Source organism: Myotis nattereri (genome assembly GCF_964212035.1).
Source record: "Myotis nattereri genome assembly, chromosome: 15".
NCBI lineage: Eukaryota > Metazoa > Chordata > Mammalia > Chiroptera > Vespertilionidae > Myotis > Myotis nattereri.
Window position 1 is genome coordinate 1,013,018 of NC_138090.1, and position 27,410 is coordinate 1,040,427.

The 27,410-nt window shown below is 62.2% G+C and overlaps 1 protein-coding gene across 1 annotated transcript in view; it reads right to left on the reverse strand.

The window, feature by feature from the left end:
* Positions 1 to 934: 934 nt before the first annotated feature.
* The window catches only part of ZNF536 (zinc finger protein 536), a gene marked incomplete at its 3' end in the record, with an annotated part of 139,404 nt that continues 112,928 nt past the window's right edge, over positions 935 to 27,410 (reverse strand). Inside the window, exon 4 of the mRNA XM_081107008.1 lies at positions 935 to 1,188. Coding sequence (XP_080963134.1) covers positions 935 to 1,188 — 254 coding nt within the window. The remainder of the gene's footprint in view (positions 1,189 to 27,410) is intronic.

A 27,410-nucleotide genomic window follows, 5' to 3' on the forward strand; every position in this document is an offset into this window, starting at 1 on the left:
AAAACAGACATTTTAACTCAAAGCGTTTTCTCCCTCGGCGGCCGGGAGCGGGGCGCCTGGACTTGCCCTTGAACCCGAGCTCCTGCGGAAGGGGTTCCCCCCCCCCCCCCGCCCAATCCTTAGAATCACAATCAAAGCCCGTCTTCCCAGGAGGACACCCTCGCCCTGACTTGCCAGCGCCTGAGGGGACGGGGTGGGCTGCTGTTTCTGAGCCATGTTCAGAGTGTTCCCCTAAACCGCTTTCATTACCCACCTTGTTTTATGAATCCAAAAATTAAAAATTAAGACAAACCAGAAAAAAAAGCACTTTCCTTGATCCTGCAGTTTGAGCTAAAAATATTTTTAAAGGAGGGGGGGGGGTAACTGCTCATCCCACCGGCGAGGGGGGCGCCCGCAGACACCTCTTGACCTGGATGCGCTGAGTGAGGCCCATGGGGGGGGGGGGAGGCTCGGGTTTCCTGCGGAGCCGCCTCGCCGCCGATTGATTTCCTGGGCCGCGCACTCCAGCCCGGCTGGCACCAATGCCGCCTGTGCCCCCCTGTACCCCTGCACCCCCTGCGCGCGCCTGGGGGGGCCAGGTCAGGGACACAGCGGGTGTCAGGTTCTGGGGGCGTTTCTGACAGGAGCAAGGACCCCGCCTTCCAGGCCACACCAGGGCGTGGGGATGGCGTCGCCGCCAGCAGAGCGTGGTTTGGGGACAAGGACGATGGGGCTGGCGTGGGCCCGGCCCCGGGAGGCCGCCTTCCCCCAGGGACGCGGCCGGGAAGTCCCAGTGGCCGGTAACAGCTTAGCAGCCATGGTCGAGGGCCGGTCCGTTTGAATATAGACATAGATCTCTCTCTAATCTCTCCAACGTCCTAGACACTAGTGGGGGCTGGGGGGGGGGCCATGATCCCCCCGATGCAGCGAGCTCGCTCTCCTCCGGGCGCCAGCCCTAGGCCTGGGCCAGGTGGCCGCCCAGGGCCGGCTCCTCGGGGGCCTGGCCGCCCTCCTCCGCCAGCTCCACGCCCCCCGCCGCCGCCTCGTCCACGCCCGCCGCCTCCGAGTCGACCCTGGAGCGCTTGAACCTGCGGTCGGGGTACTGGCTGTTGTCGAAGGGCATGCGGTGCACGCAGAGCACGTGCGTCTTCAGGTTCCCCTTCTGAGAGGCGCTGTAGGGGCAGTAGCGGCACTGGAAGGGCCGGTGACCTGCGGGGAGAGAGGCAGTCAGCCAGCAGCTCGGGCCCCGCGCCCCACGGCGGGCTAGGGTCCCCGTCACCCACGGCCCCCGTCACCCACGGCCCGTCACCCACGGCCCCTGTCACCCACGGCCCGTCATCCACGGCCCCGTCACTCACGGCCCGTCACCCACGGCCCCGTCACCCATGGCCCCGTCACCCATGGCCCCGTCACCCACGGCCCGTCACCCACGGCCCCGTCACCCACGGCCCCCGTCACCCACGGCCCCGTCACCCACGGCCCCCGTCACCCACGGCCCCGTCACCCACGGCCCCGTCACCCACGGCCCCCGTCACCCATGGCCCCGTCACCCACGGCCCGTCACCCACGGCCCCCGTCACCCACGGCCCCGTCACCCACGGCCCATCACCCACGGCCCGTCACCCATGTCATCAATACCGTGTGTCTTAGGACTTTGCCAAAGTCACACAGCAAAGGAGAGAAAGGCAACCAATCCATCTATTTGGACAAATAAGAAGTTACTAAGTCACCGAATCAGAGTAACATGGGCAGGGTGTGACAGACCTGTTTATCCAGCCAGAGGTTTTGTTTGTTTTTGATACGTTTTTATTGATTTCAGAGAGAGGAAGGGAGAGGAAGAGAGAGAGAAACATCCATGATGAGAGAGAACCATGGACCGGCTGCCTCCTGCAGGCCCCACACTGGAGATCGAGCCCGCAACCCGGGCTGTGCCCTGACCGGGAATCCAACCGGGACCTCCTGGGTCCTGGGTCGACGCTCAGCCCCTGAGCCAGGCCGGCCGGCCGGGCTGCTCCGCCTGAGAGTTTAAGGCCGACTGTCCAGGTGACAGGAGAGAAAGCTCCCCACACCTGGAACTCCCTTTTCATAGAAAGTAGGAGGGTGGCTATTTGGACGGATACGATGCTTGCACCGAAACAACAAGAGAGGAGCCAGGCTTCCACCTGCTCGTTGCTGAAATTCAAGAATTTTCTGTGGGGGCGGAAATCTGCGTTTCAGATGGCTCCACGTGGAATGAGATGTATTCCGGCTGGAGGTATTTTCTCCAGCCGCTGAGAGATGTAGGAGCCACTCCTGGCTCTCAGTCTGTGCGAGGACATTCTTTTCTTTCTTTTCTTTTCGGTTAATCCTCACCTGAGGATGTTTTCCCGCTGATTTTTAGAGAGAGTGGAAGGGAGAGGGAAAGACAGAGAGAGAAACATCGATGTGAGAGAGACACATCCATCGGTTGCCCTGACGGGGGCCGGAAATTGAGCCTGCAACCGAGATATGTGCCCTTGACTGGGAATCGAACCCACCACCCTCAGTCCTATGGGCTGATGCTCTAACCATTTAGCAACACCGGCCAGCATCCACGAAGGTGGAGCTGGGAGAGCAGCTCTGGAAACCACGCTTTTCTGGAAAGGCTCGGAGTCGGAGCAAAGACGGGTCCCCGAGTCTCACCCTCGCGCTCGATGTCTGGGCCCTGGAGCGCAGCAGACGCCGCAGCCCGCCCTCGGGGAGCCGCGTGGCATCTGGTTGGGGAAGTCGCGAGGGAACAACCGTGCCCCCGAGGCTGGGGAGCCGTGGACGTGCTGTCCCACCCGGAGCGTCCGGCCAGGGCTGCTTCCATTTGCCCACAAAGCAAACAAGGACAGACGGGCCCAATTCCCGGGAATGTGCTCACTGCACGCGCAGCCCTTTCCCGAGAGCGGCTCCCCGAAGCCCCTGTACCCGCCAACAGTCTGGTCCCCCAGAAACCGGAGGCCCGGCCGACGTTTGCAGCGGAAACTCACTCCCACCAGAGCCTGTGGAGCCCGAAGCTGCCTCCCTGTCCGTGGGCGTCAGGAGGGGCTCGGTCCCTCGTCCTCCCAGACAGAGGGTCCCAGGTCAACGCATTCGACCTGCTGGACCCTCCGCTCCCAGGGCCCCTCAGACCCGGCCGGGCTGGGCCTGGCCGCCCCGGACACGCCAGGTGCCCCTCCGCTCCCCCTGGGACTTCCGTGCCCGGAACCTGCGGCGCCACCTGCCTTCTGAGGAGCCGCCGGACCTCCCGGCGCAGCCCTGACCACCGTCCAGGCCCCGGCGCGCCCGCCGGTCCCCGTTCGCTCGGTGAGACGGGAACTGGGTGTGGGCGTATGTGCGTGTGCGTTTGGAGGAGGAGCCTCCACAACACGGGGTCATGACGAACCCCGACCCGGCCCCCACCTGCCGGGAGAAGCCAGGCCCACGGTCACAGCTCCCACGTCCGTCGCAGCAGCACATTCGAGCTCTGGGCCATTCTGCCAAGGAGAGCTTCCAGCCCACTGCACAGACGGGGAAGCTGAGGCTCAGTGAACCCGCATTTGGACTTGACAACAAATGTCCAGGGGCTACACCCAGGTCCCGAACTCCCCCAAGTACTTCCTAGAAGCATGACCACAATGTGTTTCATAAGATACACACACACGCACATAAAACACACATGTGCACACAAACACACATGTGCACCGGGAAGGTGAGTGTGAGGAGCAGGTCACAGGTAGAGGGAGGCTCCGGGGGCCGGGGGGCAGGCCCTCGGGACCCTGGGAAGCTGGGACCCCCCCGTGGGAGGAGGGAGGGGGGACAGCCCGCAGCCTGGTCCCATGTGCGTCCAGGGCCAGAGCCCGACAGCACCGCCCAGGCCCACCCCCTCCCGCCCTCACCTCTCACTCCGGGGCCATCAGCGCTCCCCGTCACGGGGCGCGGAGAGTAAGTACATCATACGTTAATTTGTATTGTCACTGCGCGTCCCGCCGCGGTAAGGAGCGCATCCATTTTTAATCCACTATGAATAATATATAAATATGTATACGGAGCGGAGGGTCAAGTGAGTGCGGAGAGAGCAGGGCGTCCGTTGTTTATGACAAAAGTGGGGAGCGGGCGTTTTTCTCACTTCCTGCTCTCTGCCGGGAGGCAGGCGCCTGTCCTCGGGGTGCCATCCGTTAATTACAGCCGCGGCTCCTCTGCTCTGGACCCCGAAACATGGCCTCTTCTCCGTGGGGGCGGGGGGGGCAGGGGAGAGGGGCTGCGGGGAGGGCCCTGCCTGGGGCATCCGTCCCGGGGGGGCGAGGAAATGCCTGACGCCCACTCACTCCCCAGGGCACATTTCGGGGAGCTGCCCCCCTGTTCTCATTGGTAGTGAGATGTGTCCTGTTTTACAGACACCAGAACCGGGCCCAGACCTGGTCCAAAGTCAGGTGCACGCGGCCCCGTTCTGGCCAGGAGGTCACCTGGCGGTCTCAGAGCAGAGGCTCGGTGCCCCCACCAGGGCCCTGGGGGTGCCCGCAACCAGGCCACTCGCTAACTGGGCCCGAGCACCCCCGCCGCCGCCTCCAGGCCCCCAGGCCGGGCGGGGCGAGGAGTCGGGGCACCCACCCACCGGCAGGCGGCTTCCCGGGCACCTCGCAGCGTATGCAGATCTCCCCTAATTTCCCTAATTCCAACCGGCAAGATGGCTCTCATCAGGCGCGTAATTTCTGTTTTCAGTTTTCAAAAAAACACTCCTCCGTCTCATCAAAGGTGCTAACGCGCTTCGGGAGGCCCTGCCTCTGAATGACTCTGGGTTTTACGTTCCGTGATTTGGGTTAAACTGAAGCACCCCGAGGCTGTTTCACTCACTGAAAGTGAACAAAAAGAATATTTTTTGTTAATCCTCATGGGATATTTTTCCCATTGATTCTTAGAGGGGAGAGAGAGAGAGAGAGAGAGAGAGAGACACATCGATGTGACAGAGACACATCCATCAGTGGCCTCCCGCACACCTCCAACCAGGGCCGGGATCAGGCCTGCATCCCAGGCACATGCCCTTGACTGGGAATCAAACCGGGACCCTCGGGTCTGCGGGCCGTCGCTCCAGCCACCGAGCCCCCGGCCAGGGCCTGGAAGGGAACTTTGGTCTGTCTGGTCACGGAGTGAAGTCGTCAGGAGGAACTCAGGCCCAGCTGAACCTCTAAGGAGGCTCTGCGTCTCGGGAACCGGCCTCCGGGGGTTTCTGAGCGTCCGAGCTGCAGGCGCTGCCTCGCGCTGTGCGGCGCTGGGTGTCGGTGTCTCCACTCTGCTCGCCGACACGCAGAGAGATTCCTCCTCGTCGCTGCTCGGCCGCGTCGCGTGCATGCTCCGCGCTTAATCATCACTCGCATTTTTTCATTTTATTTTTTCCAGTTTCCTTGCATTATGACAGTGTCTCTGTTACCGGTTTTTAAGAGCTTGTTTACGACTGGAGATGTTAACCATTTCTCACGCACTGCAAATGAAATACCATGTTTTTTGTTACCATTTTCCTCTGGTGTTTTACCGTTAGGTTGTATCAAACTTGTGTATTAGATATCATCATGTTCTGTTTAAAAAAAAAAAAAAAGACGCTGGGCACACGTGGCAGGACCCACAAGGCCCAGGCAGAGCCCAGAGCGGTGCTCACAGCAGGCTCCGAGCAGGGCCAGGCCCCCCGGAGGCGCGGCCGGTGCCAGGGCTGGGGCAGGAACCTCGCAGGACGGCCCTGGTGCCCCTGGGCCGGACAGCACGAAACTGCTCCAAACCCACAGATGATGGGGGGCAGGAGGGACAGGCCCCCATGGCCAGAGGAAGAGAATAAACGACATTGTCTTGAATTATATAACCCAACGTACAAAATCCACATCCTCTCCGTGGCGTAGCTACAGGATGAATCGGTAAGCACGTGGGGAAGGGAGAGAAGTGGCCCCAGACTGTCCGCATGGACAAAATCTATATAAATGCCCCCCCAAGGTGAGACCCGACGCCCCTCCCCCACACGGCTGCGTGGCGGCCCCTCCCAGCATCCCGCGGGGAAGGGGAGGAGGGACCACACAGCGCAGGCACCTGGCGGGCAGGTGACCAGGTCCGGGACAGCAGGGCCGGATTTCAGGTGACAAGGAGGTGTGTTACCTCTGTGGCTCCCCCCCCGCCAGCCCACACCCCAAGTCTGACACGGGAAACCCCGACTGAGGATGGTCTGCTGACACAGCCGAGAGCAGCCGTGGGAGACGTGAGGAATCCGGATCAAACACGGGTTTACTTCATGGTAACGCACTGATGCTGGGCCACTGGTTGTTCGGATCATCCTGCCAATGTCAGATGTGGTAACGGAGGAGAACGGGTGAGCTGTGGGGACGCTCTCGAGACCCACGCACGTTCGCGTGAATCTAAATCTGCGCCAAATAGAAAGGTCACTTCCAAGGTGCCCGAAGTTCCGCGTGGCTGACTCCCAGCGGGCCTGCCCCAACACGCCAGCGCTATCGGGGGGCTCGTGTGGCCGCGGGGCTCCTCCGGCTGCCGGACACGCCACCAAGCCCGCGTGGCAGGGCCTGGTCACGCCCGCACATTCTGTGCTACTGCTGGTATGAATCTGAGTTTACATGTGATGGGGACACGCACATCTGCCCTCATAAAGGACCCGCAGGGACTGTCCGCAGAAAGGGACACGGGACCGACGCTTACCACACGGAACCAAGGCTTCGGTAGCGGCTTTTCTTCCACCCACGCAGCACGCTGGGCCGAGAGCGACAGGACTCACAGGGCAAAGCGGGGTAAAGCGTAAACGTCTCGCCTTGCGGCCTCGCCAGGAGCCTCAGACGCCGTCATGTGCCAGAAACAAATAAGACAGAGGCGGCAGAGCGGAGCCGTGGCATCACGGAGGGAGGCACGGAGGAAAAGCCACCCCGTCTTCTCTTTCTTCTCTCCCTTTCCGGGCGGGCAGGCATCGGCTGGGCTGCAGTGAGGAGCAGCCCTGCTCCCTCTAGTCTACCCGTCCCTCTAGTCACCGTCACCCACACCCACACCCACGGCCCCACCCCAGGGCCTCGTGCAGAGCGCAGCCTGCACGCCACCTGGGTGCCACGCTCCCCAAAGTGCCAGCCCTGGGCCCCTTCACCCCCACCAGACGCAATTCCACAGGGAGAGGGACGTGGGGGCGGGTGGGGGGAGCGGGTCAGAAGCCCAGGGAGGCCTTGGGGGACCGGGGACAGGCAGCCACATGCCAGGGACACACACACACACCCAGGTCTGGGAGCCGCTAACCTAAGAGGATCCGTTTAATCAGCAGCGCCCGCTCGGTCAGCTGCCTGAGCAAACACAGGGGCCTTGGAAAGGGAGCTGCCTGTGAGTCGGGGAGGCCGTTTGATCTCACTGAGCACAGCACTTAGAGAAAAGGGGAAAGCCGGGGCAGGGGAGGCGGCCGGGCCGCGGGGAGGAGCCGCCCCGCCCCGCTGACCTCAGCTTGTCGGGCCGCTGCCCCCGCGACCCTCTCCCGACCCTCTCCCGCTGGACCTCGCCCGGGGCCACCCACAGCCACCACCCCAGCAGCTGCCGCAGGAGACGGCGCGGCGGATCCGCCTGGGGCGGCCTGGCGCTCCGAGCCCGGCCCTCGGGGCAGACACAGTCACGGCAAAGAGGAGCCTTTGAGATTTCCCCCTTCAACTTCCCACAACAACCTCAGCAAAACCACATGACTCGCCTTCGACAATCTCCCTGGTGTGTTCGCTGCTACTTTGGCAGGAAGTCAGAATGGCTGTTATATAAATTCCATCTGATGCCAGCGCGGCCATCTGTGAGCGAGGCTGCTGCACCCAGTCTGCCTGCAAAGCCACGCTCCCCGGGGCGGGGGAGGGGAGATTTGATTAATTTGCAGAATGCTTGTGATTTGCTCATATATTATTATAACCGCTCATCAGCACATGACACGTTCCCGGCCCTCGGTGCAAGCACCACCCGGTTTCAGCAGTTTCCTGCGTCGGCACCTGACAGACCGCAGGGCCTCTGATGACTTTCAGATGCTTACAAACAGCAATTCTATCCTCGGAGTCAGAGAGAAAAACCGGAGGAGGCAGAGGGGACGGCTCGGCTGTTCGCTTCCTTCCCGGATATCCACGGGATGGAACTCCCAGGGGCAGGCGGGGTAGGGCAGCCTCAGCGAAGAGCCCTCCCAGCCCCCAGGTGCTGCCTGCGGAGGCAAAGGCCCTCTCCAGGGGCAGGTGGGGCGATGCCAGGCAGCCCGGTGCCTGCCCAGAGCCCGCGGGCCCTCTGCCTCTGCGTCGGGGTCCCTTCCCTTCGCCCACTTCTCATCCCCTAGTAACCTCCGCGTTCTCTGCACAGGGGGGCCTCACAGGGCGCTGGGATTTCTGCTCGCCCCCCCCCCCACCCCACCCCCGTTTGGAGGACGGAGGACGCTCTGAGCCCTGCCTCTGTGCTCGATGGCCTGTTTCCGATTAGAGATTTCAGCAGGAGCACAAAGGCTCAGACTGCGCATCACCCGCGCACGAGGACCCGCAGAAGGAGGGCCGTAAAGCGCCCGCGCCATCTGTCCGCCAACAATAACCTGCTTGCCGGGAGCCTCGCAAATTACTCAGCGCCCGCCCTCCCCAAATGACGGAGCCGGAAGCCGAGCCGAGGCTGCAGGGAGACCCCCTTTGATGTCCTTCGGTATCTCCCACCCCCTCGCCCACACCCCCAAACTGATTGCTAACAGTTGAAGCATGTCTGGGGGCCAGGGAGACTTTTATTATCCGGATCGGCCTATCCCCTGCGGCCTGGGATGCGGGCGGGGGGCGGGGGCGCTGGCTGGCTCCCCACTAGACCTTTGGGACAACTGGTGGCCGGGATGCCTGGCTCGGGGCCCTCCCCCTGTGTCTGGGAGGGGAGGGGACAGGGGGGAGGGGGCCCCTGAGCAGACCCCACTCAATAGGAGAGTCCTGACTGACCTCTGTCCAGCAGGCTGCTCAGCTGGTCGCTGGCTTTTGCTCTGAATTTTGTGGGAGGCGTTTCGACAACACAGACGGGGCTCCCTCCCCGGCCCCGGCCCCCCTGCTCCAAAGAAACACGCTCCCCCACCTTTTCTTGCTCAGACTGATAGGGACTGCCTCACTGACCCCCTGGGCATAAGCTACTCATGATAATTAGCCAGAATCTTCACTCAAGCTACAAAATTCCGTTGAAAATGATTTACTGAAATGGAAGGAAAAGGAAGACCAACCATCCGCCAACAGCACTGAATACGGTTTTGTTTGTTGCGGGAGCATTTTCTGTCGGATGCTCTGGGCGGTTCCGAGCCTGGACCGCGGGTCCCGCCGGGGAAGGCACGGCGTCGGGGCAGGTCCTCCGGTCACAGGTGGGAAGAGCCAGGCGCAGGCAGGGTGCCCTGCAGGGTGACCTGCTCAAGCCAGCTGCTCTGCCCCGACCCCTCCTCTCTCAACCCCCAGAGCCCCCCAAGTCCCTGCCTGAGGAGGAGCCTGGAGCCCCGTTTGGTGCCCAGGAGGCCCATGGGCTACTGTCCATGATTATTAACAAGCGGCCACGCACGCCTTTCTTTCCCGCGTCTCACAATAGACCCCGCGGCTGCGCAGGGAGAGCGAGGGCTGAACGGAACGAGGCTGCGTGTCAAGTTCACCGCCTCCCAGCTTCCAGAGACTCCCTCTCTTTCCTGGGGCATCCTCCCCAGAGCCAGGGCCCACCCCACGCCCGTCCCCCCCGCCCCCCCACGGCGGCCTGGGCCACGCAGAGCCCCTCCAATACAGGCCTGGTGTCAGGGCTGCTGCCCCCCCCCCGCCCCCCCTGGCCAAGCCCTGCCCCCAGCAGGCGACCAGGAAACAAACGCGGTTGTCGGATTTGGGGGAGGTCTCAAGAGGTCCCCCTGCCTTCCCCCGTTTTCCAGACGCCCCCAACCTGCTGTCAATTAGGCCCGTTTACACACAGCCTGGCTGAAATTTGGGGGGTGGGGGAGGGGGGCGGGGAGTCTCACTCGCATTCAAACCACCGGATGTTTATGTTTTCAAGACGCACGTGCCCATGGCGGCCCCGCGGGAATCTGCACGCTCCCAAGTCCAGTGCCCCACGTGCCCCCCAGCCCCGAGTCAGAGCCCCTGTTATTCCCTTTTCTTCTCATCACCTGACACCCTCGTCTCTGCCGCGTGAGCCGCGCCCTGTGATTGGCTGAGCACTTCTGCACACATGACCCTGGGAAGCGGCCCAGGAAGGCGCACGCGGCCGGGATTGGCTGAGCGCTTCCACACAAGGCGCACGCGGCTGGGATTGGCTGAGCGCTTCCACACACGTGACCCTGGGAAGGGGCCCGGGAAGGCGCACGCGGCCGGGATTGGCTGAGCGCTTCCGCACACGTGACCCTGGGAAGCGGCCCGGGAAGGCGCACGCGGCTGGGATTGGCTGAGCGCTTCCACACACGTGACCCTGGGAAGCGGCCCGGGAAGGCGCCCGCGGCTGGTGCCCCAGGTCCTGCTGGCCACTTCCCGGGCCCCTGGCGGCTTTGCTGTCCGAGGAAATATCCTAATTTTTATTTCCTGTCTGACACCCACGTCGTGGCAACCATGGCCACATCCGCGGGAGAGGGACCAGGTGACTGGCAGCGCAGCTGCCCGCGCCGGCATGGAGGGCACAGGAGGGACCAGGGACGGCGCCGGTCCCGGAGGCAAAGCGGTTCTGCCACCGCGTAGGTTTGTCGTGTCACCAGCCCGGCACCCAGACACGGCGCCGCCTCCGCTCTTCCCACCTGTTCTCCGCTGTGCCCGGGCCCAGGAGGCAAAGCCCAGTCTTCCCCGGAGCACAGTCAGGCCCGAGGCGGAGGCGGCGGCTCTGGCCCAGCACCTGCCCGGCACCTGGGGGCCGAAGCCCCCTTTCCTCACCTGCCCCGGGGCCGAGCGAGGGCCACCTGCTCAGGGAGGGGCCAGGCCCTGAGGCCAGCACAGAGCCGGCCGGGGGTGAGCGTGCCCACTGCCTACGCTGCTGCCCGCAGAGGCCGCCCGGTAGGTTCAGGGCCAGCCTCCCGCCCGCCCCCAGGAGGGGATGCCACGTGGGCTGAGGGTCCCAACGCAGGGCTCCCCTGGGCGAGAGCCTCCGAGGCACCGCCGTCCCCTCTCAGGCACCCACTTCCCTTCCATGGAACACCGAGCCCATGGGCTGAGCGGGGCTGAGCCTGTCGCAGGTAAATGCGTCCCGAGTGAGCGCGCCTGACCCACGGGCCTGCCTGCCTTTTGCTGCAGCGCTCACGGCGCCGTCGGTATTACGTCTGTCACAGACACAGGCCAGCCGAGCCGTGGGACTGATGGGGTGCCCACAGCGGTCCCCGTGCGCCCACACGCCGCAGTGAGAACGAGCCGGCGCTCCCCGGCTGACGCTGGGAGCAGAGCGCGCACCTCAAGCCCCAGGACATTTATTAGACGCCGCCATCCCCGCGCAGCTGACATTTCAAAGGGTCCCCTGGCGCCCAGAACAAAGACCCTCAGGCACACACTCCCCCACAGCGAGGACTCCAACCCCACAGGAACACAAGATAAATAAAGCCCGCTCTCGGCTGGGGGGCGGGGGGACCTGAGCCACTCAGGCAGCGCCCAAGTGAGCTTGGCTCCCCACACCTGCACGGAGGGGCAGGCAGGCGGCAGGAGGCGGCTCAGCCTCCATCGCTGTCTCCCTGTTTCCCGGCATCAGACCTTCAGCATGAGCTTCAGACCCAGGCGGGTGTGCTGCTGCCTTCGCCTCTCGCGCAGCCGCAGGCACAGGGCCGTGGTCTTTAAAAAATAAAGTAAAACATTCCGGGCTTCCTGCACCCGTAATAAAATCCGTCTTCTGCCCTGAGGACACGCAGGGAGAAAGCAGGTGCCCAGGAAGCGCTGCACCGCCCGTGTCTCCAGGAATCACGCAAATACACGTAAACGGGAAATCCGAAGTCGGAGTAGGCACTGCGCGTATCCCACCGAGCAGACCCGAGCGGCGGCGGGCCTGGCAGGCGGGCGTGGCAGGCATCTCAGCAGGTGGGGCTGGGGGTGCCCGTCCATGCATCCTGGGGTCCTCAGTCCTCGCTCCTTTTTCTAGGGGGGGTTGTTTACAAAGTCACCCTTCTCAGTGCCTGGAGACCCAGGCACTGTGCACCCCGCACGTAAGCAGCCCTTCCTAACGGAGCTGGTAGGTGCCAGTGACCGCATTCCTGACTTTGCCCTAAAATGGTGATTGCCCACAACAAGGAATTGAGGCACAGCGTGGACTTTCTCCACAGACGTGTTCAATGGTGCCCGACGGGGCCCCCTCTGCGTGAAAGGAAGGACGTCTCCCCGGGTCAGACGGGGGAGGCAGGGTGCCCGACACCCAGTCCCGGGCCCGGAGCACGGAGCACGGAGCCCGCGCGGCGAGAGCTGAGCTGCGTCCCCTCAGGATCTGACTGGCTGGACTTGGGAATGTGGGAACCTGCGATTTATTTCGTTTTAATTCAATTTGGTTTCACATCCTGTTTTGCAAGTCAGCAAGATGGGCGAGGTTTGCCGAAAAGGGGGTGGACGGAAGGAGGGAACGCGGTCGCCACGCAGGCTGTGCCGGCCCCGCGCTGGCCGGCCCTGCGCTGCCTCCTGAGCACACGGCGCCCAGCCTGCCCGCAGCCTCACTATCTCGGCTGAAGGGCCTATTTGTCTGCTTTAAGTGAAATCACTCAATTCTCAAAAGTCAGTGGAGGACTTTAGGAGGGGGAGGGCTCAGATAGGCTACTCCAAATAAGTTCCATTAATCAAAAGACACAGTGTAATGTAACTAATATTTTACAATTAGGGAAGACAAGATGGAACTCAAAGCCATCTATCTCTCTTACACCGCATGATCATCGATTCATAATCGGGCCTGAGAGTCGCAGCGAGATGCATTTACTGGATGGGGCGCGGGGGGAGGGCCGGTCGGAGCCGAGATAATGAACACGATGAGAGCGCGGGCTGAGGCTGAGCCGGGATGACAGGGAGCTCACGCTGACGGATGACATGAAGACGCGGCCGACACCTGACAGCCGCCACCCCCTCCTTCCCCGGCGCCGGGTCCTCCGTGACCCCGGTGAGCGGTCGGCCAGGGCCACGGGGCCTCAGGGCCAGGCTGCCCAGGGCCCGGGCCCAGGTGAGCGCCACTCTGCGGGGCTGGGCCTCCCATTGTCCGCCCTCCTGGGCACCTGGGGACGCCGGACGTTCGCCGCTCCATCTGTTTGGCAATAAAATGTCCACGACTTCACAGAGAGTCACTGCCACCTTCAGGAAGAGATGAGTTGGCCCTTTCCAAAACGGGAGAGAGAGAGAGGAAGAGAGAGAGAGAGAGAGAGAGAGAGGACGGGAGAGGGAGACAGAAGAAGGAAGGAAGGAGAGAGAGAGGGAAGGAAGGAAGGAAAGAAGGAAGGAAGGAAGGAAGGAAGGAAGGAAGGAAGGAAGGAAGGAGGGAAGGAAGGAAAAGACAATAGAACGGGGTGCCTGGGAGCCGGGGAGGCTCAAAGCGGCAGAAAGGCCACCAGGACTCGCGCTCCCGAATGACCTGCCGGAGCGCCCATGAGTCCCGAGGGCAGTGAGCCAGCTGAGGGGGTGGGATGGACATGGGCGGTGCACAGGCCTCCCTAGATGTGGGGACCCTGAGCCCCCCCACAGGCCCATCCTGACCCCCACGCGGGCCCCACAGCCCATGGTTTCTCTCTGAGACACAGATGGCCTCACCCACGTGCTCAGGTCATGTCTCTGAACAAAGAAAAGCCAGCGACCCCTGGTGGCGGGGAGCCTGGGGCTCAGCAGGATGGCAGGCCCGCGGGGCAGACGGGGGCGACAGGCCCTGGGCCCTGTGGTTAACCCACAAGCCATGGTGAGCGGAGATGGTGACCGGCGATGTAATGCGCGCAGGCCCCAGACGGAAGCAGAGGTGGGGCGAAGGCACGGCTGGTTTGCTCAGCGTTCCTTTTTCCACCGGACGTGACCGCTGAGAGCGTCCCCTGCTGCTGACCACCCTGCCCACCTCCGGCTGCCCCTCCCCTCCCCGTTTGCTCTCTGCCTCCACGGGGTCTGCTGCCAGGGCCGGTGGCCCGGAGCCCAGTGTGAGCCTGTGGATGAGTGTGGGTGCACCCCGACCCTCACACACGAGGACACTCCCTGTCGCGAGGCCCCAGCCTCCCTGCCCACTGGCACCGCAGGCGGGGCACCCGAGGGCGGGGCTGGCTCTGCCAGGAGGCTGGTCCTGAAGTCCTTTCCGCTCCGGGGACGGGGTGCAGGGCCAGCCCTCAGCGTGGGAACCTTGTCACCTGGTGTCGCCCGGTGCTTTCTGACGACCCAGTGGTGCCAAGGACACCGGGTCCTGGGAACACAAGGGGGTGCCTAGTCCAGTCGGCTGGGCCAATCAGGTGTGGCAGCAAATGGATTCCTGAGGCCCAAGGAGCCATAATCGCGAGCCCCCAACACCATCCCGGAAGCTGCACCAAGACCGCATGTGGGCCCGGGAGGCCGAGTCTGAGGGCACAGACACACCCAGGGCCAACGTGTGTGCCCTGCGAGGCTCAGGAGGCCATCCTGCCGGACCGTGGGGTCAGGTCCCCGCGGCTGCCCTTTGGCCCACCAGCCGTCAGCACCAGGAAGTCACACTCGGAGCCACAGCCCTCTCCCTGTCTGGGCTAAAGGCCCGGGCACATGCAGGCCTTCGACGCGAGCCAGGCCATCGCTGGACACTGTCACGCACACAGCCAGCCAGAGCCCAGCCTCTGGACATGAAGGTCCGAGAATCCCGCCCGCCATAGGGTCCTAACGGAGTGTTTTCAGGTGGAACAGGCCTACTAGGTGCACCGGTTAATAATGCAGATTTTTTTCAATAGATGGAGTTACACCTATGTTGATATACATGCGATTTGATATGTATGCTATTTTGTTGTATTGACAGCAAGCTTCAAAACTTCATATGTCAAATTTTCTGAAGGTGTTAACATCATAGAGGTTTTTACGCTTAAAAATGTTGAATTCCCTGCCCAAAAAAGAGCACCTGCGGGAAGTTTTAATTCATTACTGTATTTTGAAGAAAAGTGCTGCTGAAAGTGATCGCATACTTCGGGAAGCTTATGGTGAACGTGCTCCATCTCAAGATGCTTGTGAACGCTGGTTTAAACGCTTTAAAAGGGATGATTTCTATGTAAAAGACAAAGAACATCCAGGTCAACCGAAAAAGTGTGAAGACCAACAATGACAAGCATTATTGGATGAAGACGCGTGTCAAACTCAAAAACAACTTGCAGAAAGATTAAACGTTGCTCAGTAAACAATTTCCGATCGTTTACAAGCAATGGGAAAGATTGTAAAGGAAGGAAAATGGGTGCCACATCCACTGAACGAAAGACAAATGAAAAACCAAAAAGTCATCAGTAAAATGTTGCTTTAACGGCACAAAAGAAAGTCTTTTTTGCATCGAATTGTGACTGGCGATGAGAAGTGGATTTATGTTGAGAATCCCAAATGCACAAAATCATGGGTTGACCCAGGTCAACCATCAACATCGACTGCAAGGCCAATCGCTTCGGAAAGAAGACAACGCTCTGCGTTTGGTGGGATCAGGAAGGAGCTTCTAAAACCAGGTGAGACCATTAATACTGATCGCTACTGACAACAAATAATCAATGTGAACCACGCTTTGATTGTGAAACGACCAGAATGGGCCAGAAGACCCAGCAAAGTAATTTTGCTTCATGATGACGCACCATCACACACTTCAAAACCAGTTAAGACACGTGAAAAGATCTTGCCTGGGAAGTATGAACCCACCCGCCCTATTCACCAGACCTGGCTCCCTCAGATGACCACTTGTTCCGATCGACGGCACACGCACTTTCTGAGCAGCACTTCACAACGTGCGAAGACGTGGGAAATTGGGTCTCTGAATGGTTTGCCTCAAACAAGAAAAGTTCTATTGGGACGGTCCCACAAATTACCTGGAAGATGGGGGAATGTGTAGCTAGCGATGGACATTACTTTGAATAAAGCACTTTTGATGCTTCTCTTAAAAGTATCGTGTTTTCTTTGATGACAAAATCCCCACTATTAGCCAGTACACCTGGTATTTATGGAAACCGCCCCTTGGAGCCCAGGGCATGGTCTGAGGCAGCAGGCGGGGCCCCCGCGCGTCCTGAGGGGAGCCCCCGTCTGGGTTGGCCATGTGCTTCATTGCTGCTCTTACGAGAGGTCTGATCCAATGGAGGACAAGGACGAGGTCTGATTTCTAAGCGAGCTGCTCTTAGGGGGAAACATACGCGCTGTGCTACAGGCTTGTCTCACTGTATGAACACACCACAAACCCAGCCTCGCCTGTTTTCTCCGTGGTTAGAGCATCCGTCCCGGGACCGAAGGGTGGAGGGTTCTATTCTGGTCCAGGGCATGTTCCTTGGTTGCAGGCTCGAGTCACAGCCCATGTCAGGGCATGTGTGGGAGACAATTAATCACGGTGTCTCTCTCTCATGGATGTTGTTCTATCTCCCTCTCTCTCCCTCTGTCTCTCCTTCCCTTTCTCTCTCTCCCTCTCTCTCCCTCTCTCTCTCTCTCTCTCTCAAAAAAAAAAAAAAAATCAATGAAAAAATACCGTTCGGTGAGGATTAACAAAACACAAAAACGAAAAGCCCAAGGAGAGTTAAAGGTCTGAACTGTTCAGCTGAAGGAGGTAGGAATGGAGGCCTGGGTGTGCTCTGAGCCACACACAGGGAGCAAGCAGCCCTTCAGGTGAGGACTTAGGGGAGGGGCCGGTGGGGACAGGGAGGGACAGGTAGGGGAAGGGAGGGACAGGTAGGTAAGGGAGGGGAAGGAGGCAGGGGAAGCAGGAGGGGAGGGGCAGGTGAGGAGGGGAGGGGAAGGGGCAAGAGAAGGGGGGTAGGGGCAGGGGGCAGGAGGGAGGGGTAGGGGGGCAGGTGGGGGAGGGAAGGGGCAGGTGGGGGCGGTGGGGCTGGCGCTAGCCGAGGGGTCCAGGGGCTGTTTTGTCTTCCGCAGGCTCCTGGACCCAGCCTGTGGGCTCCTGCGCGCTTGGGTTCTGGTCTTTGAAAAGGTTAGTGACCCGCGCGCCCCTCCGAGGCCCCATGGTGTTCAAGGGCCGGTGCTAATGTGCACAGCTGAGGGCGGCGGGACCAACCCCCCAACCCCCCGGGACCCGGAAAGCGGAGTCCGGGCTGCCCCTCCCGCCCCTGGGGGTGGGCGGCGGGAAAGGAAGCAGCAGAGACTCAGAATGAAAACCTTTCCCGGTTAGAACACCCACTGGCTCTACCCCCCAACCCCCAGCCAAGGATGGGGAGGATGGTGCGCCCGGAAGGTCTCTGACTTCTTACTGGAACGGAGATGCCGGAGACGCGGGGCCTCATCCCCAGGGTGGGACCCCAGGGCCTCCCCCTCCGCGTCCTCTGCCCCTGGGCGGGGCCCTGTCCGAAGCGGGGAGCCAGGAACCCCTGCCCCGCCGGGGCCAGGCTGGGGCGGGGGTCCCCTGTCCCCGCTTTCCAGGGAGGCGCGGCCTAAGGGCGGTCTCTCGCGCCACCTCGCGGCCGGAGGGCGCCCGGCAGCGCCACCGGAGGAAATTAAATACCGCGGAATAATTGAATGAGGGGCAGGTTGAATCCGGGGTCACCATCTGCCTGGCTGGGGCTGCTGGCACACTGCGGCTGAGCCGCGCGGCTCGTAAACACGCCTGCAGTGATCACAGCGCACGGCCCGAAAATGAAGGAACATGGGCCTTAAAATACGCCGCGCTAATTAAACATATACCGTCTTGTTGTCATGGAGACCGGAGTGAAGGTCACCCGTTTCTCATGGCATTAAGGAGGGTGTTGGTGCCAAAAAGAAAAGAAAAAAAGAAACAAGACAGGTGATCCTTTCATCTCCCAGGGAGGGGCGAGGGCACCTCAGGGCGGGAGGTGCGGCCGGAGGGGGCGGCGAGGGGAGAGGCCGCCCACCACACTCAGTCCCCAGGCCTGCTTCCTCCCCGCCGGAGGGGGAGGGAGGGCGCCGAGCACATGACACCATCTTTGCAGATGCCAGCAAGGGCGGTGTCGGAGGGACCCCGGTGCCCCTGCCAACGTTGCTTAATGTCACGCCCAATGGGCACATTCGCCCCTGGGGGTGGGGGTGGGGTGGGGGAGGCACCCTCCCAGGGAAAGAGGTGCCGCATCTGAACTGGGTCTCCTGCCAGCTGCCTCCCGGAGCCGCGGTGACCAGGAACCTGGATGTGGCAGGTGTGGGGCCAGGCATTGCCGCTCTGCGTGCCCGGCCGGCGGGTGGGCCTGTTTCAGGAGAAAGACCAACCCAGTCGCCCATCTCCTAACCTCTCCCCCTCGGGAACCTGCCCTGCACTCGGGCCTCGCACAGGGGTGACTGGGGCAGCGCACAGGCTTCTGCAGACCCAGACCTGGGCTCCAGAGCTGGGACCAGGATCGGGATGAGCCCCGGGAGGCTTGGGGATTTGAGGCGGGCCCCCAGCCCTTGCCCACCCTCTGCCCGTGGCCACGGCCTCTCCCCTCCCCCGTGGTGCCTCCCGGAGGCCCCGCCGCCATTTCCTGTGGGCACTGTCGATGGCGGACGGATCGCTGAGGAGACAGCAGGGTGACCCCAAGTGCAGGGGGACCTCCTCCGGGACGCAATTAGCGTCTGTTGGATCCCAGGCTGGCGGGGCTGACACGGCCACGGACTCCAGAGGGGCCGCTCCATCTCGCAGGCGGCGATGCCAGGCGGGAGAGGCGCCAGAGATGAGAGCCAGGGGAGGGCTGGCCGCGAGGACTCGGGCACTGCACTGGGTAATTAGGGGCCATCAAGTCAGGATGGTGCATGCCCGTCTCTCGCCTGGAAACCAGGCTGCAGGCTGGCTTCCCCGAAGCCAAATGATGGCCACAGGCGAGGGGAGCGAAGGAAGGATGCAAGGCCAGGCACTGCCCCGAGCGCTGGGAGGATGGTCCTTGGCCCCCAGCTCCCCCCGCCCAGGGGCTCCCAAGTGAGCAACCCAGGAAGGATCCCTGCCCTTTGGGCCACAGCTCTCTCCCGCTGTGCTTTCTGCTGGGTGCCCCCACCTCGCCAGCTCAAAGGCTCCCTCCTCCGGGAAGCCCTCCCTGATGCTCTCCAAATACACAGGGCGCCCCTTCCCACGCAGCCCAGGCAGGGTCGCAGCTGCTGTTTACCCGCACGTGCACCCCCAAACCCTCGCTCCAGCCTGGCCCGCGGGTCGGCCTGCGTCCCTCCAAGTCCCGTCACCCCCCGAAAACCAAGCAGAGACCCGCTGCCGGCCCCACGGGCTCTCATTCCTGGAAACAGACTTTCCATGACCAGGAGGCGTGAAGCGAGGTTTCCCTGGGGCTGGGGCAGTGGCGGGTGGGGGGGAATGGCAGGACTTGGTGAATGAAAGGGGCTGGGAAGTGGGGGGGGGGGGCGGCACACCTGGCAGGGGCCCCAGGACGAGAGACCACTGTGGGATGGATAAGTCGGGGGCAGTCTGTGCAGGGGCCCCGCCGCCCCGTCCTTGTTGCTGAGGTGACAGAGGCCCCGGGACTGTGGTCCCGGCTCCCAGACCCACCTGTGTCTCCTGGGGTCGGCCTGACGCTGTCCCCTGGCCGGTACACATCGCCCCGCCCTTGCCCAGGCCTGTGCCGCTGCGCCCCGCCCCGCTGCGGGGGCCTCTGCCCAAATGCACAGGGGACGGGGCCTGCGTAAGCCAAGCCCAGGGACCCGGCACCGGCCCCTCGCTCCCCTGCTCACCCAGCAGGCGAGTCCAGCTCTGACACGGACTGGGGGCCCGGGAGCCTGAGACCCCGGAGACCCCCGTCGAGGGGCAGCAGCTGCCCAGCTCTGGCTGACCCGCCCCACACACAGCGGCGGGCAGAACCGGATGCTGCCTGGGGGGCCAGGAGTGCGGTCCGGGGGTGAGGTCCCCAAGTGGTAAATGTCAACCACCAAGTCCAGGCTTTCGGGGGACCAAGGCTGTGAAGTCTGCAGATGCTGGAGCAGCTGTGGGCAAACTACGGCCCGCGGGCCGGATGCTGCCCGTTTGAAATGAATAAAACTAAAAAAAAAAAAAAAGAAGAAAGACCGTACCCTTTTATGTAATGATGTTTACTTTGAATTTATATTAGTTCACACAAACACTCCATCCATGCTTTTGTTCCGGCCTCCGGTCCAGTTTAAGAACCCATTGTGGCCCTCGAGTCAAAAAGTTTGCCTACCCCTGTGCTGGAGCCACAGACCTGCCCGTGACCTTCCTCTGCTGCTGGGCCACCCCTCCTGCCCCTCCCCAGGGGTCCCTCCCCTGGGCCCCTCACCGAGGGCTCCGCACACGCAGACAGCGCCTGGGGAGGGGAAAAGGCTCCAAAGAGTCCTGGCAGCTTCTGTGGGAGCCACTGCCTGAGCCCCGAGGCCTCATGGCCACCCCGTGGGCTGTGCCACTCCCCAGAGTCCCTACCGACTGCCACCCGGTGGGCCTCTATCTGCCATGAGCTTCCACAGCCCCACCTTCTGCCTCCCTCCAGGCTTCTCCGAGGTGATCTCGCTGCGGCCCCCAAACTGCCCTGCGCGGAGATGACCGCGGAGCAGCGGTTAAGGGGAGGGTCCTATTGATAACCCACCTTGCGATGGATTAACTTTCAAAATAAAAAATCAGGCTGGTGCCCGGACGCAGGGAGCCCGGGCCTCACCTGCCGCCTCCTCAGCTGTGGCAGTGGGTTTAGGGCTCGGGGCCACCACACCCGTGCCCCCCACCGAAGGGTCCATCACCAGGGGGCGCCGGAGGGCAGACCGTGCGGGGAGGCGCTGGCCACAGCCTGATGGCCTGGACGGGAGACCACCTCCCTGTCCTGCAGCCTGCCTGTTACACACATCCACTAACACAGAACCAAGAAGCGGATGAGCCTGAGGGAACTCGTACCGCCACATGGACAGCAGCCCAGGACGCCCAAGTGTCCCCCCGACACCGGCCGGCGGCCTGTTTCTCCTCAAATGCAGCCTCCCCCGCCCCAGCCCTGACCGCTGCCCGTCAGGTACAACCCAACGCGCTCTCGGCGCTCATAACCCTGAGAAACCGCCTGAGAAGCCTCAGAAAAAGCCGTGGTCACTTACACCAGGGAGTCCTATGCAGCCCTGAAAAAGGATCTCGTGCCTGTGAGGCAGCCTGGGGGGACCTGGGGAGCATAGCGCTAGTGAATACGCGAGTCAGGGAAGGACAAGGGCCCCATGATCGCACTCGTATGTGGAATCTGATGAACAAAACAAACGGGGCAGGCAGGGGGCATCTCCATCCTTTCAACAGTAGAGATAAATTTTAAAAAGAAGAAAACTCCCTTTCGTTGTAGAAGGAACAACATGGTGGGTGCGTATTGTTTCCCCCACAAACAGTGCGGCTGCCCAGGAACTGCCCACCGTGGTCCCCGAAAGCTTCGGAGACGACCTTCCACTAAGTTCCCGTGGAAAGGGCTTCGCTGCAAGAAGTTCTCAAAAAAATAAAAAAAGATTAGCCATCACGTGAACAGCCTTCTCACACCGCGTGCGCGGAGGAGAGGCCGGGTGAACGCTCCGAGGCGCCATGACGGACGCGGAGTGAGTATTTGCTCTGCTTCTGAACTGGAGTAAAATTGCAGGGACGGAGGCCCTCCCGGTGCAACCTGGGGGCCGGCACGAGCGGTGAGCAGACGGGAGGATTGAACCCCAAATGCAGTAAACCCTGCGGCGGGCCCTCCGGGGGAGCGGCGCCTCCCACTGCACCAGGGCCCATGGCTGTTCCCAAATCCCGCAGCGGGGGGCGGGGGGGGGGGGGACTCCCCGGTCTGGGTGAGCGCGTGACCTCTGGGCAAGGGGCGTGGACGTGGACTCCAGGAGTGAAAGGTGGATCGCGCCCTGAGAGCTGCTCCAGCGCCAGGTCCCCTTCACCGCGCGCAGGGTTTTACGCACAAGGGTCTGGTGTGCGGCGGAGGCACAGCGCAGGCGCAGGGCACCCCGAGGAGACTGCCCCCGGGGTGGGGGTGGGGGTGGGGGTGGGGGTGGGGGTGGGGGTGGGGAGCATGGAGGTCTCTGTGCAGCGCAGCGTTTGGAGCTTAAAGCAGACGCACATGCAGGTGAGCGCGCCCCCAGCAGCCGCCTCGCGGCCAGAAGCGCCAAAGGGACCCCCAGCGCCCCCAGGAGGGCGTCTCTCCCCCAGAGCAAGGGCTGCCTGTGGCCTGGCCATGCCCCCCTAACCCCACCGCAGCCAGCGCCTCCCCCGGGAAACCAGGGCCTGCGCCAGCCAGACGCCCCGTGACCTCTGACCTCGCTCCCCAAAGTGGGGCCCTGCGATGCACGCCACGCACCGGCCCCCATTACTCAGGGTCTGAGGTCCGAGGGGGCCTCCTTGCAGCGGAGGGAGCCCACGCGCGGGGCGCAGCAGGGGCGGTCCTGGTCCATCCACGCAGGGCGGGGGGGGGGGGGCGGGGGTGGATGAAAACACGGCGCAGGACGGAGCCCACGTGAACCTGAGTCTATAACGTCCAGTGACCACGTGGGCGCAGGGCTGCGTGTCAGTCACGGGTGATATTTCAGCCATGAACGTGGGAGCCAGGAGCGGGGAGGGCGGGTGCCGTGGGGGGCGCAAGGCCGGTCAGTGCGCAGGGGGACCTGGGCCAGCGCCTCAACCAGACGCGCCCTGAGACCGGGGACCCCGGAGGCTGCCCGGCCAGGCGTCCCCATGGGCCTTCTCTGCGTGGACTTGTCGCCGGAGCTGCACACCGGGCGGGGCGGGGACGCAGCTGAGAAGGGAGCCGATGCCACGGGCAGGGGGGCGGGGACCCGCTGCGGGCCTAGCACCACAGGGACCTCTGCATCGTGGGGCGCCCCCCTCCGACCTGGGACACAGCGCAGAGCTCGGGCGGCTGGGCCGGGAGGCGAGGGCCGGCTGTGTCTGCCTGCACCTCCCCTCGGCCTGCACACAGTAGGTGCCCCATAAATGCAGGGTTGCGATTAACCTACAGGCTCCTGTCCTTTCATTTTTTTCCCAAGAGTCAAGACAGCGGACCCCGTGTTTCCCCCCACACGCCAGCGGGGTGCGCCTGGACGTGAGGTGGACATTGCCCACGCGCCCCCCACCCCAGCACAGCCCCGCTGGCCCTGCATGGCCCCCCACTGGACCACCCCTGCCCAGGATTAGGAACAGAGCCCACCCATCTGCGAGTTTCGGGCGCCCTCTTGTGGCCATTCCCCGATGCACAGCGCCTGGTCCTTGGAGCTCCCCCCCCCCCCCCCAACACCCGGAGGTGGCCCCAGGCTCTCCAGCGGCAGCAGCTGGACACTGAGGCCGAGGCCATGGGGACGCTGACCGCGGACAGGCAGCCGCCCGGAGCCCTCGTCACCCCTGAGGGTGTGGGCTGCCTCATTTCATGTTATTGAAAACCTCAAAGCGAGTCTTCTGATCTTGCCTTATACACAGTCTTTGCCAGCGACTTCACTTAACCTCCATCAGGCCCGCGGTGCTTTGTCGTCTTGGGGTTTCCAACCACCACCTGTGCCCTGCAGGCAGCTCTGCACGGGCACGGCCTCCGGGACGGATGGACACGGGGCAGGACACACAGGCAGGCGCCAGGCCGGTGCTCCTCCTCCCCCCGGTGATGCCCCCAAGGGCCTGTGCACAGGTCCCTGCCCTGCACCTGGGGCAGATGGCAGCTCCTCCGAACCCAGCGTCCCTTTCCCTGAAAAGGGACAACGACACCTGCCCCGGGGGGCCCTGACCCGTGCGGGGGGGGGGGGGGGGGCGGAAGGGTGTCGGCCCCTCGGCACTGGCCCTGTGTCTGGGACATGAGTCTGAGCTGGCGCCACCGTGTCTCTGGCTTCTCCACAGATCGCCCGCTGGGCTCCAGTCGCCTGGATTTAACATGTGGGCAGGTTTGGTTTAAAAAAAAAAAGGGGGGGGGGGAGAAATTCAAAGGTGTCTCCAGGCACCAGTTCTGAGAGCAGGGACTAGAGCAGTGACGTCCCCAGTCCCCCTCATCCCCCGGGGGGCTCCTGGGTCCCCTCCGGACAGGACTCAGGGCTGTTCCCGAAGGACCCTCAGAACAGGGAGCAGTGGCGTGGATTTTAGCCTGAAGGCAAGCCTGGGTGCCATTGCTGTGCAGAGACTGCCACCTGCTGGTGGCCGGAGGTGAGAGCAGCAGCGCTGGCTGTTCCCTAGTGATGGGGGGGCAGGTGCACCTGCTGATGGGAGGAGCTGGGCCTCAGCACAGCATCGCCTGGAGTTGAGCACAGAGCCAGCGATCATGCCTGCACTCGCGCGTCTATGGCATGCTTGCATATGTGTCTGTGGCATGCCTGCACACGTGTGTCTATGGCATGTTCGAATACATGCGTCTGTCAGGTCTGCACACATGACTATGGCATGCTTGCATACGTGTGTGGCATGTCGGCACATGCATGTCCATGGCATGCTTGCATGTGTGCCTGTGGCATGCTTGCATGTGTCTGGCGTGTCTGCATATGCATGTCTATGACATGCTTTCACGTGTGTGTCGCATGCCTGCACATGTGTGTCTATGGCATGTCTGCCTCTGGCCAGTGACCCCCCCTCTATCCCTCAGACCTCTGATCCCAGTGCTCCCCACGCTGCTGTGCACCCCACCGGCCTGTGCCCAGGAGGAACCTGGCTCGGTCCCTGGGGCCTGACCTGGCATGGAGATGCCTTCCAGAGCAAAGATCCTGAATGAACCGCTGACCCTTCTGGGCAGCCACACAGCCTCTGAACAGCCAGGTTCCCCACGAGCCACCTCCAGGAGGCCTGTCCCAGCAAGGGGGCCCCTGGGGGCGCCAGCACAGGCTGGAGGGGGTCCTCGGGCCCAGACCCTGCATCTCATGGCTGTGCCGAGCTGCCTCCCCGGCCTGCCCCGCCGCCTGCAGACTGCAGCCCCGCAGAGCATCCGACACAGCTCTTAAAGCTGCGTTGCTTCTCGTTTCTCAACTTCCCCTTTTCATCAGCTGTGGTTTGCTAGACCCGAAGGGCTTCCTCTTGGTCAAGTCACTTCCCTCTCCCTGGCCCCCGGAGACGCCACTGTGCCTTCCTCACAGGTGGGGAAGCGGAGGCTGGAGTGGGTGTGTGAACCGCCGGGGGGCCCGGCACAGCCAGGTGTCGGGGTGCACTCGGGGTCCGGTTTACAGCAGAAGACGCTCCCCGGCGCCAGCTGCAGGGACCCCACCGCCGGCAGTGTGTTCAAAGGCCCAGGTTTCGTCTCTCACCCCTCACGAGTGTCCCCACTCCTGGATTCAAAGCAAGAACAAATACAAAGCACTGGGAAGTCCAGCTCACTGTGCGGCAGGGATTCACCCACGAGGGGCTGTGCCGTTGTAAGGCACCACTCCCGGAGGTAGGTCGTTCAAGTCCCCCGTTTTCAAATGAGGAGTCCCAGACCAGAGAAGTTAAGTCACTGGCCCGAGGTCACACAGCAAGGGCGGGGCCAGGGTCTGGGCCCCTCGACGGAGCACATCAGAGCCTGACATCCACCCCGTGTGCTAGGAAGCCGGCTGGCATCCCTCCCATGCCAGGACCGCGTTCCTCCGTCACAGAGCGTCCCTCACACAGCCGCCAAGGTCAGGTTTGCCACAGCGTCCATGCCCGCAGCCACCGGGAACAGCCAGGGCGGCCGTGGGCAGCTGCAGAGGCGGGCGGGCGAGGGGGATGGATCCGCCCTGATAAGCTCTCGTTGCAGCCTTCCCATGGTGACACGAAGCGTGGGCCTGGTGCGGTTTATTTTTCAATCTGGGAATCTAAACAAGCGATCCCCCTTCTAGGTACATCTATCATCCGATCTCCCTCGCAGCTGTGAGAAAGCGCTATTAGTGCTTTCAAAGCAGTTTTACCAGAGATTAAAGAAGCCGGGGGGAGGGGGGAGGGGGGCTTGGCAGCGGAGACCGCCATATGCCTACTTGACCTGGCCCGTGAACCTGTTCTTTCCGGAGAAGGGATTACGGCCTCACTTTTAGTAACTCGCTTTTCACATGGAAATTTCTTTTCAGAGCAAAGATCTGTCTTTAATAGCATCACCCTAAAAACATGCCTATTTCTTAATTCCCTGATCGCGGACATATAGATTTTTTTATGGTGTCTGCGAGCATACATTAATGTTAATTTCTCCGTGCCCCTTTGTATTTTGTTAATGTCACGGTCTGCGTTAAACCTTGCCAAGTTTCTTAACTGTCATGTTAATTCCAAGACCTATTCTGCATTCTCTGACATTTCAGGACAGAACAAGGCAGTAAAAATAGATTAGAAACAGCTTAGAAGTATTATAAAACCTGGAGCCTTGCAGATGGCGGAATTAGGTCTGCGGAGTGGAAATGTAGCGACTCTGAGCACAATAACATTAGCGAGGCCTATTCACCGCCAAGGTAAATATTTGCCAGGGCTCACAGGACGGCGGCTGGAGGCGCGAAGGGCACCCGGGAAAGGCGACAAGTTCTGTCGTTTTGGGCAACTTCTTGCAGACGGGCACCTTATCCTAGCGAGGCGCGGGTTTCCAAGGTTTTTCTTCCCGGAACAGGACACGGAGCAGCCCTGGGTTTTGTTCGGCGCCCGTTCAGAGGCCACACACGTGGCTGCAGGCCGAGGGCCGGGGGCAGGTCCCCGAGGGAAGGCGGGAGGGCCGCGGTGGCTGCCCTCGGATCCTCACGGGCAGAGACACTCGCAGGAACAGACAGGAAGTCGGACCCGGTTTTCTTGGACGGACGGGAGCGCCCACTGGCCTGCACACGCTCCCATTTCAAAGGCGCGCCCGCCGTCTGGGGAAGGCTGAGCTCGGCTCCCGCAGGAGCCGGATGCCGTCGGGGTTAAAAGTGCTTTCTTCCTCCCCCAGGGGAACTAGTACTTTTTTGTATGTTGTTTTTTTTAAATCCCTTTTCCTTTAAGGAGGCCTTCTTGCTTCCATCATCCTTGTTCAGCCCATGAGGCCCAGCTCCCATCCCCGCCAGGCCCCTCCCGCCCCGGCGGCTGAGCTCTCTCATTACCGCCGTCTTTTCCCACAGCCCCGCTGGCGGCTCACACAACGCGGCATTAACCCGGGCACCGGCCCTCCGGCCCCCGCTGACCCCCTAAGACGCCGTGTTGAAATGATAATTGCTGCACTCCTCGCTGACAACCCGGGGGAAGAGGCCCCCGTCAGTCACCACGCGGTATTATCTGAGGCCCCGTATTCAGAACTCACAGATACACTAAAAAGAAGAAAAAGAAAGACACACACACACACACACACACCCGCACTCAGCCACCCTGTCCCCCGTCCATCGGCGGGAGGGGCCTCGGCCGGCAATTCTTTTCAGCTGACATAATCCAGATTGATTCGTTCAGCAGATAAAATTCAGGCCACTTCTGCCCTTTATGGGAGCAACATAATACCCGTCTTTATTCGGTAACAATGTAACCTAATGGGAGCGGAATGTGCAAAATGAGTGATCTTAAATTACTGGGCCCCCGCCAGG